At 33.0% G+C, this 14420-nt stretch overlaps 3 protein-coding genes across 3 annotated transcripts; all 3 read left to right on the top strand.

Annotated features, from left to right (window-relative positions):
• Positions 1 to 2410: 2410 nt before the first annotated feature.
• Positions 2411 to 7235, top strand: LOC115999857 (hippocampus abundant transcript-like protein 1). The gene is made up of 14 exons (XM_031239796.1): positions 2411 to 2989; positions 3978 to 4089; positions 4647 to 4759; positions 4865 to 4990; positions 5082 to 5254; positions 5332 to 5407; positions 5555 to 5641; positions 5866 to 5946; positions 6059 to 6091; positions 6176 to 6229; positions 6330 to 6371; positions 6580 to 6658; positions 6738 to 6808; positions 6907 to 7235. The coding sequence occupies exons 1-14, from the start codon at positions 2819 to 2821 to the stop codon at positions 7018 to 7020; spliced, it is 1332 nt and encodes a 443-aa protein (XP_031095656.1). The 5' UTR covers positions 2411 to 2818; the 3' UTR covers positions 7021 to 7235.
• Positions 7236 to 7408: 173 nt separating this feature from the next.
• LOC115999859 (GDSL esterase/lipase At5g03610-like) lies at positions 7409 to 10672 on the top strand. Its single transcript, XM_031239798.1, has 5 exons — positions 7409 to 7505; positions 7619 to 7807; positions 8806 to 9074; positions 9795 to 10110; positions 10255 to 10672. Exons 1-5 carry the CDS (start codon positions 7436 to 7438, stop codon positions 10464 to 10466), a joined length of 1056 nt encoding a protein of 351 aa, XP_031095658.1. The 5' UTR covers positions 7409 to 7435; the 3' UTR covers positions 10467 to 10672.
• Positions 10673 to 10784: 112 nt separating this feature from the next.
• LOC115999858 (GDSL esterase/lipase At5g03610-like) lies at positions 10785 to 13447 on the top strand. Its single transcript, XM_031239797.1, has 5 exons — positions 10785 to 10868; positions 11041 to 11250; positions 11369 to 11628; positions 12441 to 12759; positions 13018 to 13447. Exons 1-5 carry the CDS (start codon positions 10799 to 10801, stop codon positions 13245 to 13247), a joined length of 1089 nt encoding a protein of 362 aa, XP_031095657.1. The 5' UTR covers positions 10785 to 10798; the 3' UTR covers positions 13248 to 13447.
• Positions 13448 to 14420: the final 973 nt, after the last annotated feature.

Genomic DNA, 14420 nt, shown 5'->3' with positions numbered 1-14420 from the left:
AAATCATTAAAATAAACTTTAAAAAATATTTTTAATAAGGTAATCGTCACATCAGCAAATACCGTACCATGTAATGATGTAAACATGTCATTTTAGGTTTAATTGCATGATTTTGTGTTGCTAATGAATTCGATAATTTTTTTTAAATTTTTTATTTTAGTTGGATGACCCAATTGTCGTTAGTTTCACATGTAATTCGATGACTTATTACATTTATCAATAGCATATTAAAATATAAATTGGATTGAACTGAATCAAACAATCAAAATCTTGCATCGGTCTACAAACCAACAAATTTAAAAGATTTTTTTTTTATTAATTTGTATATTTAAGAGTTATTACATTTATTAATGTCAATTTAAATATGATTCACGTCAGACCAAACAAACGATACAAATCTAGCCTGACCTTGTCCACACCCCCCACAAAGTGAGCACTTTTTTTATTCAATTTCTTTAATTCATAATTATTATATTTATCAATTTATGCATTTATTTTTGTTATAATAACATATAAGTTAAAAAGTAGTTATTCACATTTTCTTATTATAAATTTCATTAACCTTTATAACTATTATAAATTTTAATTTATAATCTTATGTTTTAATATAAATACGCAGTAATAATTATTATCACCATTAAAATAATTAATATTTTTAAAGAAATAACTTATCAATAAATTTATGTTCATGTTTTTAAAATTGAACGAAATAAAAAATATAATTATTGACTTTAAGCCCCAAAAATCGAACTTAAAATTTTATAATTACCAAATTAATTGTCAAACGTATTTGGCTAAAGTTACTTCAAAAAAAAAAAAAAAGTCTAGTGACATAATTGTGTGACTCTTTATAATAAATCTCGAGTTTAGTTCCTCAAAACTCAAAAAAACATTTAAAAAAAAAAACATCATTACCGGCTCTGTTTGGCAGAGCTTATTTAGGAGCTTATAGCTTATTTTAAGCTACTAATAAGCTATAAGCTTTGTTTGGTAATGTTCCTAAAATAAGCTAGTAGCTTAAAATAGGAGCTTATTTTTGAACGCTACCTAAGATAGCGTTTCAAAATAAGCTATTAGCTTCCTAACTTTTTTTCCATCTTTAACCTTATTATTTTAAAGAAATGACATCATTTACCCTTCCCAATTAAAACCCTTTTCTATTCTTATTTATTCGCAATTTTCACGCTAATCACTTCATCTTCATTCACTCTCCGCAGAAGCATCGCCCATCAGCCACCTCGCTCCGCAGTCTGCAACCGGCCAATCGCAATATCATCGGTCTGTAGGTATGTATATATTTATTTTGTTGTATTACTGGTATTTTTTTTCTATTGCATCTCGTATATCCGTAAGCTTGTATATGATATATATTTCATTGTATTACTTGTATTACTTGAATGGTTGGACTGCATGTATATGATATATATTTCATGTATTCCTTCATTTTATTTATTTATTTATATATATTAATGTAATCTGCAGTGTTTTTTATATAATATATATATTAATGTAATCTGCAGTGTTTGTTTTTGATATAATATATATTAATGAAATCTGCAGTGTTTTTTATATAATGTAATTTGAAGAATTAAAGTAAGTTTTTGCAGTGTTTGTAATCTGTAGGATTCTACCCAAGTTTTATCAATGTAATCTGCAGTGTTTGTTTTTGATATAATATATATTAATGAAATCTGCAGTGTTTTTTATATAATGTAATTTGAAGAATTAAAGTAAGTTTTTGCAGTGTTTGTAATCTATAGGATTCTACCCAAGTTTTATCAATGTAATCTGCCGTATTTGTTTTTGATATAATATATATTAATGAAATCTGCAGTGTTTTTTATATAATGTAATTTGAAGAATTAAAATAAGTTTCTGCAGTGTTTGTAATCTGTAGGATTCTACCCAAGTTTTATCAATGTAATCTGCAGTGTTTGTTTTTGATATAATATATATTAATGAAAACAAACAAATTTAAATTTTATGAAGATGCCCTTTTTAGTCTTTTTACATTTATCAGCTTATCAAAAAGCTAATTTTACCAAACACTTTTAAGCATAACAGCTAGCTTTAACAGCTCACCAGTTTCAGCTCTTAACTTATAGTTTTTCAGCTTTCAGCTCCTTTTCAGCTTTCAGCTACCTTTTCAGCTAGGTTTGCCAAACATAGCCACCATCTTTAAAAAAAAAAGAAAAACAATAGACAGTGAAGTTGCTGGGTCCCATTTTATGTAGTAGATTTCCTGTTTCTTTAACTTGTATGGCAAAAACCAAAAAACAATATGAGGTGATGGTGCACGTGTAGAAGGTTTCCTACCTGACGAGTTAGGTAGCCATCACTAACTGTGAAAAACATAAACAACAAATTTCGTATTACCCAATGTTTCATACTTCATAAGAAGGAAGCCCAAAATTTGTAGCATATGATATGGAGTAATTTTTTGCCCTAATCTTGATATTTTGACGTACATACTGATTGAGCGTTTTAAGCCAAGAAGATGAAGCAGTGCCGGCCATGGCGGCACATGTCTAATTGCCAATTCTACGGCCACAGTAGTGGGTAGGCCATCGATCATTTGTCGGGAGGCAGTGTACAACCTAAGATGCGTAGTGTACATCTCATAAAGCTTGGGTCTGAAAAAGAAAGTTCATTAGTCCACCCTTTCAGCCAGCGACGCCGTTGCCTCAACTTATAAAGCACTTTCACCTCCAAATACCCTTTTGCTCTGCTGCATAGACAGGTAAGTTAGTGCGCGATTGAATGTGCTTCTCATAGGAGAGAGAGAGAGAGAGAGAGAGAGAGAGAAGAGAGAGAGAGAATGAGGATGAGAGTGCTTAAGCCATTGGTGCATTTGCTAGTCCCACTATGTGTTCACTGGATTGCCGAGGAGATGTCAAAGCCAATGCTGGTTGATATCACCACCAATGCTCTCTGTGATGGCCAGTCTTCTTGCTCTCAATCCATCTACATCAATGGGCTTCAACACACGGTACCCTTGCTCTCTTTTCTCTCTCTACATGTCTCTGTATGTGTATGGATGTATAAAGATCGCACCTTTGTAAGTGGGCATTTGCTTTCCTTTGATTTAATTGAGTGAAAAATGAAACTTTCTTTACTTCTCATATAAGATCTTCAAATTCATTCTCTGTGGGACATGAAATATTTATCTGTAAATCTATATATGTAGTTAATGTTGTACCTGTGTGGTTGAGGTGTGGGGTTTTGCTGTTTTGGGTATCTAAGGTCTAAGGACATAGTTCCTACTATATTGAGGATAGGGAGTGTTGCATTTCCTTCTAGAAATTGATATATTTGTTATTAAAGAAATTTCATAGTTCAAGTGAATATTGCTGATAAATGTTCTTTCTATTTCTTTAATTTTTTCTTTTGTAGCTCATTCATTGTTTTGACATTGAATAGTCTATTATTTGGTATTATAGAGTTTTATCTGAGTTGGAAATCACTAGTTTTTAGCTGCTAACATTATAGAAAATCTTCAAATTTCTCTGTTTTTCTTTATTTAATTTTTAATTTTTTTAATGCGCTCCATACTGGATTTTACAATGAAATATGCCCTTTTCATTGACCACATTTCTTTTTTGGGTGTCCTGGAAAATTTAATATTAGCTTTTGTAAAATGCCTTTTATCATAGGTTTAAATGCATTCGATTTCAAGTTGTTTAAGCAACTGAGGAAATTTTCGGAATATTTGTAGCAAAATGAATTGCTAGATTTCTGGTCGAACTTCAGATTTTCCAATAAAAGCAAGATGGAGGGAGCAACAAATTGATTACGTTGAGTTTATTGAAATATTTTAATTTTGGAAGGAGAATGCAATTTGAGTGGCAATCTACTCCCGATCTTTTTATTTTTGTTTGGCGAGAGAGGCTCTAATATCATTAGATTATGTTTTTGCATAACTGAACTCTTTATGCTCGAATCCTCCCTGCTTCTGATTCATGCTTTTGCACATGTAGGTTGTTGGAATACTCCAGATGGCAGTTGTTCCATTCCTTGGCCAGCTTTCAGATGATTATGGGCGCAAACCACTTCTCCTTCTCACTTCCTCTACGACAATTATACCATTTGGTGCACTATCCTATACTTGTTATACCACAAAATGAACCTCAATCCTGTCTATGTCATGCAACAAAATTTTTAGTTTGTTTTTGTCCTGAATGGGTTCCTGTTCAATATGAATTTTGTCATTTTCCCTCTGAATTTGCTTACATGGAAGTCAAGTCTATGCCTTGTTTCTTAATAGCTTCTAAATCAAATTTCTCTAATGGTTATGAAAGCTGGATATTATAAGGATGGAAGGTGGATGAGGGCAACTACTTAAAACCAATAGCCATAGACATCTCTTATCACTAAAACTCGTTTATAACTGATTTAACTTCTTGAAGCCATTATATGGATTGTGAATTGTCTCAACGTTGACAAATGCCTATAACAATGATCATGATCATTTTCTTCTACCAACATTAGTAATGGAAAAGGAAGCATGATGAGAAATTTCTATTCCAGCCTAAGTTTGATTTCATTATGAATTTATGACTACTATGTTAATGGTTCCATTCTGTGCATACTCACATGGAATGTTGTGCTTTAGTTCTATCACCTATTTTTGTTTTTCCCTTTTTCAGTTTTACTTGCCATCAACAAGTCAAAGGGATTCGTGTATGCTTACTATGTGACGCAGACAATTTCGTATATAATAAGCCAAGGAAGCATTTTCTGCATCTCAATTGCTTATGCGGTAGGTACTGGATAATTCTCAGTAGAAAACAAAGCCAAAGTCATTAGCAATCTTATTGCAAACACTGTTTTGTTTTGTTATAAATTTTATAATTTAATCTTGTAGGCAGATGTTGTTGATGAGACTAATAGAGCGACGGCTTTTAGTTGGATTACAGGCCTTTTTTCTGCATCCCATGTTTTGGGAGACCTCGTATCACGTTTTCTTCATGAGGACTACAATATTTTTCAGGTGTGTTGATGCCCAAACACGTCAAGCGTTCTAAATTATCCTTTGTCTCTTGTTAATATCACGGAACAATTTAATGAGCTTCCTTCTTCAGGCTGCATTGTGCCTGTTGATATTTGTTCCGCTTTATATGGCACTGCATCTAGTGGAGACAGTTGCTTCGGATGGAGGAGTTGAACAAAGTTTGCCCTGCACGAGCAAGGTGAAGAAGTTTTGTCGGGAGCAATGCTACTGTGTGAGATCCACTCTAGAAGTTGTCATTAGCAGGTATTCTCGAGTAATTTCTTCCTAAATCCTAATGTTTCGGCTCCCATAATGATATCTTGCTTTACTTTTTCCTGTAGTCCGACGCTAAAGTGTGCCTGTCTGGTTTTTTTCTTCTACCAGCTGGGAATGTCTGGCATCGACAGTGTATTACCGGTATCAACCTTGCTATTTAATCTACTTTTAGTTGTATATATGATGGTTTCATTTAAAGGGTTCTTTATAATCGAACTTTTCTTATTATTTAATTAAGAAAAATCCTTAACTCCTATATATTGCTTCTAAACTTTCTCACCACTGCAGCATTATTTGAAAGCAGCTTTTGGTTTTGGCGAAAATCCGTTCTCCGAGATTTTGATGGCTGTGGGAGCGGGTTCGATTGTCTCTCAGGTACTTTCAGAGCACATGTTCCTATCGTATAAAGATCTCAAAGCATTTCTAGATATGCACACAAAGATATTTATATATGTGTCTCAATGTCTGCTCATTTTGCACGTTCTTTAAACAAATTGCAGTTTCAGTATAATTTTGGAATTTGTCATATGTATTCGTAAGCATTGATTATGGCATTGGCTTTTTTCAACTCACTTGTGTTCTTTCTGTATTTCTTCAAGATGGTCGTGCTTCCACTTGTCAATCCATTTGCCGGGGAGAAAGTGATACTCTGCATAGCGTTGCTAGCATCAATAGTATATGTAAGATGCCCTTAACATCTTAATTTTATTACGAGAGTAAACAACTGAAATCTATATTCCTGGTGCATCTTTATCTCAAGAATTTAATCTCATAATGCACTTTGTAAACTAGGCATTGCTTTATGGATTGGCGTGGGCATCCTGGGTATGTTCTTTGCCAATTACTCCCCGTTTTTACTCAACTAATTAATATCATACCGTAGTTGACTGCAAAGAATTGCCTATGCAGGTGACCTATTTAGGTGCACCTTTCGGAGTCATCTACATCCTAGTTATACCTGTTGTAAGTATCATTCTCCGAAAGAATACACATAAGCTAATACAGAATTTCTTTTGCTCGTTATTGACCACCCATCTTCTCTTTATACTTTGGCTTGTGACAGATTTATGCTGTAATATCCCGAGCATCAAGCTCAGATGATCAGGTTAGAATATATCCATAAAATAGTGGCTCTGATACCAAATTGAAACATGTGCTCCATCTCAACTAAAAGTCTAAGCTGATAGTTGGATTGCATATTTATGTTTTATATATTATATGCTCAACAGACAGATTCCAAACCGACGTTTGTTGGCAATGACTTCTACATTATACTCGATAATGATGTGCTATCTTCAATTCTTCTATCACAGGGCAAAATGCTGGGATTCTTTGCTGGTGTACAATCACTTGCGAGCTTGTTATCTCCCTTCGCAATGAGTCCACTGACTAGTAAGTGAAACTTCCTCTTGTGTGCTCATACCGCCATTCCAATTTCCAAACAACCACTTACCACTTCGTGTCTTCGCAGACTGGTTTTTGTCCGAGAACGCGCCCTTCAACTGCAAGGGGTTCAGCATCATATGCGCGTCTTTATGCATGGTAAGCTCATCCCACTCTTAAATCGCAATCATTTTCCGGTCTGTTTGGATTGCCTATCTGAAATAATGTATTCTGTCATCCCACTGAACTTGCTTCAGACCGTCGCTTTATGCTGTGCATGCGCGCTAAAACTGGAAACACCATGGAAGAAATTCTCAGAAGACGACGATGAAGAGAACACCGAAACGCCTCTTCTTACTTCATTCCATTAGTTGGCTACCATTCTTCAAGAAGAAAAACAAAAAGATGAACAAAAACAATGTTGTGTGTCTCTTCTGTTTTCATTTTGGTTGGTTTTGTATTAAGAAAATGGGTACATTTACCTTATAGGGTATTTTTTTTCCTAGTTTGATAAGGTAAATGTATTATATAATGACACTATATAAAAAAAATGTATGTCTAAATGACTTAATGATATATTTTGTAACTTTTTCTTTGTATACCAATATTTTTTATATTGTTTTTAATTAAAATTTTTTGATGTGTTTAAATCAATTTCTTTGGTGGGGAAATCTTGACAAGTGGAGGTAGGTGGCCGGTAATAATAACTCTATAAAAGAAACATAGAAAACCACATTTCCATAATGTACGAAGTTATTACAAGCAGAAAAGATACAGAAAGCAGACATGGACAGCAAACCATGTTTCGTCTACTTTTTGTGTCTCATCATCATTTCTTTATCCACCAATTTTCCAGGTATATCATATATTAATGTCGAGATCTCTTATAAAGAGTTTCACACGTACTGATATACTACAATGTCTTCGGGGTAATAATTTTTCTTTTTTTTTTTTAAATTTCATTTATAGAGGTTGTTGATGGTGCGAGGAGACACAAGCATACGCCTACGAAGTTGTTTGTTTTCGGAGATTCATACGTAGACACTGGGAACTGGCCCCGACAAGATTGCAGCTCTTGGAAGGACCCATATGGCATCACCTTTCCCGGCGAACCCACCGGAAGATTCTCGGACGGTCGCGTTCTCACTGATTACATAGGTGCCTTTTCTCAACCTCCCATCTAGCTACCTCAAAAACATCAAAAAAGAATTACTTTGAATATATAGTTCTTTTTGAGTAATGAGGGAATCAATTAATCACACTACTTGAGGACTGAGATGCATTAAGCAAACCTCGTCTGATGAGTTCAACTTCAAATTTGTGACTTTTAAATTCGAGAATCATGATCTACTTACTTAGTCATCTATTTCAAAGCATTGAGTATATAAATTTCTTCTCATGGGAGCTAGTATTTATTAGCATATTCTTCAATTTATTTTTTAAATAAAATTTTTAGGTTTAGGTTGCAGTAATTATATAGAGAACTTTTGAGTATATGATGCATTATTATTGCTTTCTATAAAGAAGATTTCAATTTGAGTCTCATATCAATTAAAGTTGATATAATTGTTGGACAGATCTTATGAATATATTAGAATATATTAAAAATAACGTTAGTGTGTAGTTAAATATATTTTTTTGCCGATTTTCGAGGGTGGCAAGTCAGAGCCCCACCATTAGACTTATTAATTACATTTTTGGTCCTAAATTTATAGGTGACAATACATTTTTAGTCCTTTTTTTTTTCAAAACATCATTTTTTGGTCCTATTATTATTGTGACATGACCATTTTTGGTCCTCTATCAACAAAATAGCTTAAATATCGTTAAATACAAATACATTTCGGTCTTCAATTATGAGTTTTTTTCAAAAAGATAAACATAAAAAATATAACGAGTCAACGGTTTTTGAATTAAAAAGATCGAAATGTCCTTGTATTTAACGGCATTTTAATGATTTTGTTGATGGAGGACCAAAAATGGTCATGCCGCAATAATACTAGGACCAAAAGAAGATGTTTTGATGATAAGGGACTAAAAGTGGACAATCACCTATAAATCTAAGACCAAAAATGGAATTAACCTACTCCGTATTATATAAATATTAATATTTGTAATTATCCTGATGAAAATGAATTATTTTGAGTCCAATTCAGCCTCGTATTTGGGAATAAGATCTCCAGTGCCATATAGATGGAGGAAATTTGGTGGGAAAATAGAAGGAGATGGTATGAATTTTGCTTATGGAGGGACAGGTGTCTTCAGCACAATGGTGAGCAAGCCAAACATGACCACACAAATAAATTTCTTCCAACAAATGGTTGAAGAAAATGTGTATACCAAACGAGACCTAAGTTCTTCCATTGCTCTCGTCTCCGTCGCCGGCAATGACTATGCCACCGTCGCCAAAAGCGGCAACATTCAGGTAATACAAGTTTCATTTGTTTGTTTAACCACCCTACCTATATATGTACAATATATAATAAGTCGATTTACTGCACACATTTGGGCAGTGATTGCGAGTACAAAAAAAATTGATTTATCTCGAAAAAAGTAAGTGTGTGGGTAAAATTACTAGAATATGATTTTTATACCAAAAAGCAACTGTTACAATTTTTTTATAGAGCTGTATATTTCTATTGTCCTATTTTATTATCCAATTTACTATTTATTGGTTAAATTATTTATTTTTGTTTCTTTTATCTCATTTAATATGTTATATTTATTATTTATTGGTCAACTAACTATTTCTCTTTGTTTATTTTCTTTAGTATTTTTTAAAAAATTTAAATTTATTTGGTTGTATTTAATTAATACGGAATAATACTTTTAATGTAGTTTCTAAACATATAATTTTATATATTAATTCTAAACTTAATATTATGAAAAATTGTAAATAACTCATTAACCAAATCAAACACATAAAATGAAACGGAATTAGTAATACATTGCTATAAATTAATAAATATTATATTTTCATGGAAAAATATGACTTGTTCATAAAAAAGTATGTATTAATTAGTGAAAATATAATATTTATTCACTAATAGTATTACATGTTCGTTAAGATTATCTCACATGAAGAAGGTTAAATAGCACTAATTAACAAACTAATTTAAGCATAAATTACAATCTATATATACAGGATATTGAAGCTTTCACAGAGAAGATTATCCAACAGCTTACCTTAGACCTTAGACGCCTACATGGTTTGGGAGTTCGTAAAGTGGGTGTTACAGCAATCGAACCCTTGGGATGTTTGCCTCAATTTACTGCCTCAACCTCGTACCAAAACTGCAGCGAAGTTGAGAATTCTCTTTCCAGGTTTCACAATCAAATGTTGAAACAAAGTATAGATAAGCTCAACAATGAAACCGCGGGTCGTTCATTGCAGCCTTTCGTGGTTCTTGATCTCTACACCGCTTTCATGTCGGCTCTGAACATACACGAAAACCATCCAGGTAATTTGTTGCAAACTTTTAGGGTAAACCTTAAATAGCTCCAGACTAATTCCTTAGTTTTTTTTTTTTTTTTTTTGAGTACTACTGACTCTATTACAGTGTAGTATTTGTTCATCTATATTCTATTATGGTCTTAAATAACAGGAAATTCAAGTTTTGAGAATCCATTGACGCCATGCTGTGTGGGGAAAAGCAATCAATTCGGGTGCGGAGGTGTTGACAAGAATGGAAGGAAAGATTATGTATTGTGTGATGATGCAAAGCAGTCTTTCTTCTGGGATGTGATTCATCCTTCCCAACAAGGCTGGTTTAGTGTCCACTTAGCTTTGAATTCTTCTCTCCATAAACTTGTGTAAAGCAGCCATGCATGCATGACGTCTTAATTTCCTTTCAAAACTATATATATGCATATTTGTACTGTTTGTATACAATATGACTATATATATGAAGGACATCTTAGGTGGCAATATATAATAGTACGTATCAATCCTTTAATTTATCCAATGTTGTTAATTGGGTAAAACCAATTCACCGTACTACGTTGTTTAAACAAATGAGTGAAGCTAGGAAACGTAACATCTTTAATTTCTTCTTCCCCACTGTAACTTTTTTGAAGAAACTGCACCTTTAAATACATGCAGCAGAACAAATTAAAAACCATAAAAACCTCAATTTAATACATTATTTTATGGAGAAAAAAGATTGTTTCATCGTCTTCTTATGTCTCTCGGCTTGTTTACTAACCACACAATTCCCAGGTATACATTCATACCTCACCTTAATATTTCAAGTTGGTGTACACTAGGATAAATCAGTTAAGTTGCTTATAACTGATCGACTACTAAATCAACAGTCTAACCTGCAACTTGGTTGGAATTGTTCCATTTATGTCTTAATTTTTACATTAATTAATTTATTCTATTATTTCAGAGGTGAATGCTGCAAGGAAACAACCCCAGGAGGATAAGCTTATCCTCAATGGCCATAAGATGTTGTTTGTTTTTGGTGATTCCTATGCTGATACCGGTAATTGGCCACCTACAAATGTTTCCGGGTCTTGGAGGGAACCTTATGGTATGACTTTTCCCGGCAAACCTTCCGGCAGATGGTCCGACGGTCGCATTCTCAGTGATTACATAGGTTAACCCAAATTATTTAGCATATAATACATAAAATATAAATGTGTAATCTGACAATCAATTTAATTTAAAAACATCGTCACAAATAATTTATAATTTTAATTTTGTGGTTATATCAGCTTCATATCTAGGAATTGGATCCCCACAGCCCTATGCTGCGTGGAAAAGAGATGGGGAAGCAAAGCAATTTGGGATGAATTTTGCGTACGGAGGGAGTGGCGTCTTTGACACATACGTTGACGGGCCGAACATGACCACACAAATAATTTATCTGCAACAACTCCTCCAACAAAATGTGTACACCAAACATGACCTAACTTCGTCCGTGGCTCTTGTCTCTTCGGTTGGGAATGACTATAATTATCATACATTTACAAAGGTGAGTGGTTTAAATTAACACCTTAAATCATTCCGATTAATTAATTTAAATAAATCTATCCCCTTAATTATCATAGTGTTGCACTTTAATTTAGCCCCTACTGTTATATATATAATTGTTAAACTATATATATTATTAACATATGAGGTTATTTTATCATTTAGAATCAAGATTCGCGGTTAAAAAATAACAATCACATGGAGAGAATGAAACTTTAATCATAGATATTGATTTTAAATGACAAAATTAACTTTATAAAAAAGAGTTTTTAATGGAGTTTGATAATTATATAACACTAGGACTGAAACTGAATATAATAGATAATTAAGTGATTAGTGAATTTCTAAAAGTGAAATAGTTTAAGGGCCAAAAGTGTTATTTTCACTGTACATAAAGTACCATTTTGGAAGAGGCTATTTCTAAGTAAGCTAAGGTGCATTAGTAATTTAATATCAAATTGGTTGGAGATGTTGAAAGGATGGTCAAGTGAGTAGAGTATGATTTTCTGTAATAGTCTGTAAACTACACAAGAGAGGTAAACTGCATTAGAAAGACCCTATACGACGAGCTTAGATGACCCAGAGTTGTAGGCAAAAATCAAACTTGTAATTTTTAAGTATGAGGATCATGCTCCACCCACTCAATTACCCTTTTAATTAGGGCTAATATATTACTTACTATTTTAAATTATTATTATTCCTAGTGTTCTTTTTCTGGTTTCTTATTTCCGTGCTCTTAGCTAGGTTAGAGAGTAACATGAAGGTTGGATATTGAGAAAATTATTAAATAATGGATATGTGATATGTTTCCAGCATATGGGTGGTTTTGTTAAAACCCTTACGAAGCAACTTAGCTTGAACCTTAAACGCATTCATGAGATGGGAGTTCCCAAAGTAGCAGTGACAGCAATGGAACCTTTGGGATGCATACCCGGAGTAGCTTTTTTAACCACTGGCAATTACTCCAATACCTGCGACGAAAGAATGAACAAAATTACGAGGTTTCACAACCAACTGCTAAAACAAAACATACAGAAACTCAACGACGACCAAACAGATGGATCTCCTTTTGTAATTCTTGATCTCTATGCCGCCTTCATGTCCGCCTTGAACATTCAACACAACCGTCCAGGTATTTAACAAAAACGTAACTTTATTTTTTTATATACCACATTTTTGAGAGACTGGGTGCTGAGTTTAATTTGACCCTTTAATTAGCCCTCAGCTCAACAATCTCTTAGCCACAAATTGCTGGACTTAGCCATTCACCAGCTTTAATTTCGTCCAATGATATGTAATATGTTAAAATTGATAGCTAGACTACATGTTTATTACAGACTAATTTATATATGTATTATGCCCGGCATGAATCACTTGATAAAATTTTCAGGGAATTCTAGTTTTGCACATCCAATGCAGCCATGTTGCTTGGGTAAATGTGGGGAGGTTGATGAGAGTGGAAAGAAGGAATACAGAGTGTGTGATAATCCAAAGATGGCATTCTTCTGGGATATATTTCACCCATCGCAGCAAGGATGGATGGCTGTTTATTCTGCTTTGGAAACTTCCCTCCCCAATCTCTTTCACTCTCAGCACTCAGCACCACCTTCGAAATATTAAAGACAGATGAATTTCTGTAAAATAATACACTACTTAATTGTTTAAGTATTATAATTGTGCGGAGCAAATGCTTTAATTTGTTTAAGTATTCAAGTTAATTGAAAATGTATGAGCTTTTTATATATGATTAGCAAGCACAACTGTTACAGTGTTTTGAATGAATTAGTAGAATTTTACAGTCCGTTTGGTTCGATGGAAAATATTTGAAGGAAATGGAATTTAAAATTCAGGGTTGGAAATCATCATATTTCCGACCACCCAAAAGTGGTCGGAAATGGCAGTATTCAAGTTAATTGTATGAGCTTTTTATATATGATTAGCAAGCACAACTCTTACAGCACGTTTGGTTCACGGAATGGATTTGGAGGGAATAAGAATGCTATTCCATAAGGAATGGAATAAGGAAGGAATAGAACAGGAATTGTATTCTATTGTTTGGTTCGCTGAAGGAATAGACTTTAGGAATTGTATTACAACGTTTGGTTGATTAAAGGAATAGAAATTGAATATATATTTAAAAGACATAAATACCCTTATACAAATTATTATTATTATTATTATTATTATTATTATTATTATTTGAGTACATTATTATTATTATTATTACATAAGATTTTTATATAATATTATTCTATAGCAATTACAATATTAATAAAATGATCTATAAATTATGAAATAAAATATTCATATAAATAACAAATTTTTTTAAAGAATATTTAATAATATTTAGAAGAAAAGATTATGAAGTTTTCAGGAAGTTAGTTTGAGATGTGTGTATCTCCTTATTTCAAGGAGTCTTCCTGCAACAAATTATTAAATATTCAATAGTTCTAATATTACTATAAAATGTGATGCTTGCCATTTGCAGTCTCTGGCTCATGCAAATTTTGCTGCTTTTCCTTTAACTAGAATGATACGTGAAAAAATTTGACTGAGTATCATCAGATGAAGTGAACTCTCTAGGTTTCTTATTTTGTTCGTGCCCATTGTCATCATCTAAATGCTCTTTTTTGGCCTATTTCTGGCTTTCTGCAGTGCTGTAATTTCAAAATATAGTTGGTTCCTCATTTTTAACTCCCCTTTCCATTTCTGCGTTATCTGTGAAAGATAAAGACTTGAGATTATCGTAACGAGAATACAAGCACTATACGCCATTTGAAGTAGTCAAAAAGA

Source organism: Ipomoea triloba, chromosome 12, assembly GCF_003576645.1.
Source record: "Ipomoea triloba cultivar NCNSP0323 chromosome 12, ASM357664v1".
Lineage (NCBI taxonomy): Eukaryota > Viridiplantae > Streptophyta > Magnoliopsida > Solanales > Convolvulaceae > Ipomoea > Ipomoea triloba.
The sequence above is the reverse complement of the archived record's forward strand: the minus strand, read 5'-3'. Positions and strand labels throughout refer to the sequence as shown.

Bases quoted from the DNA above. Each gene is read 5' to 3' on its own strand.
- LOC115999858 (XM_031239797.1), top strand. From the start codon at position 10,799: ATGGAGAAAAAAGATTGTTTCATCGTCTTCTTATGTCTCTCGGCTTGT. The intron at 11,251-11,368 runs GTTAACCCAAAT...TGGTTATATCAG, and splicing joins CATTCTCAGTGATTACATAG to CTTCATATCTAGGAATTGGA. The intron at 11,629-12,440 runs GTGAGTGGTTTA...ATATGTTTCCAG, and splicing joins ATTATCATACATTTACAAAG to CATATGGGTGGTTTTGTTAA.
- LOC115999859 (XM_031239798.1), top strand. From the start codon at position 7,436: ATGGACAGCAAACCATGTTTCGTCTACTTTTTGTGTCTCATCATCATT. The intron at 7,506-7,618 runs GTATATCATATA...TTTCATTTATAG, and splicing joins TTTATCCACCAATTTTCCAG to AGGTTGTTGATGGTGCGAGG. The intron at 10,111-10,254 runs GTAATTTGTTGC...CTTAAATAACAG, and splicing joins CATACACGAAAACCATCCAG to GAAATTCAAGTTTTGAGAAT.
- LOC115999857 (XM_031239796.1), top strand. From the start codon at position 2,819: ATGAGGATGAGAGTGCTTAAGCCATTGGTGCATTTGCTAGTCCCACTA. The intron at 4,991-5,081 runs GTGTGTTGATGC...TTCCTTCTTCAG, and splicing joins AGGACTACAATATTTTTCAG to GCTGCATTGTGCCTGTTGAT. The intron at 5,255-5,331 runs GTATTCTCGAGT...TTTTTCCTGTAG, and splicing joins CTAGAAGTTGTCATTAGCAG to TCCGACGCTAAAGTGTGCCT.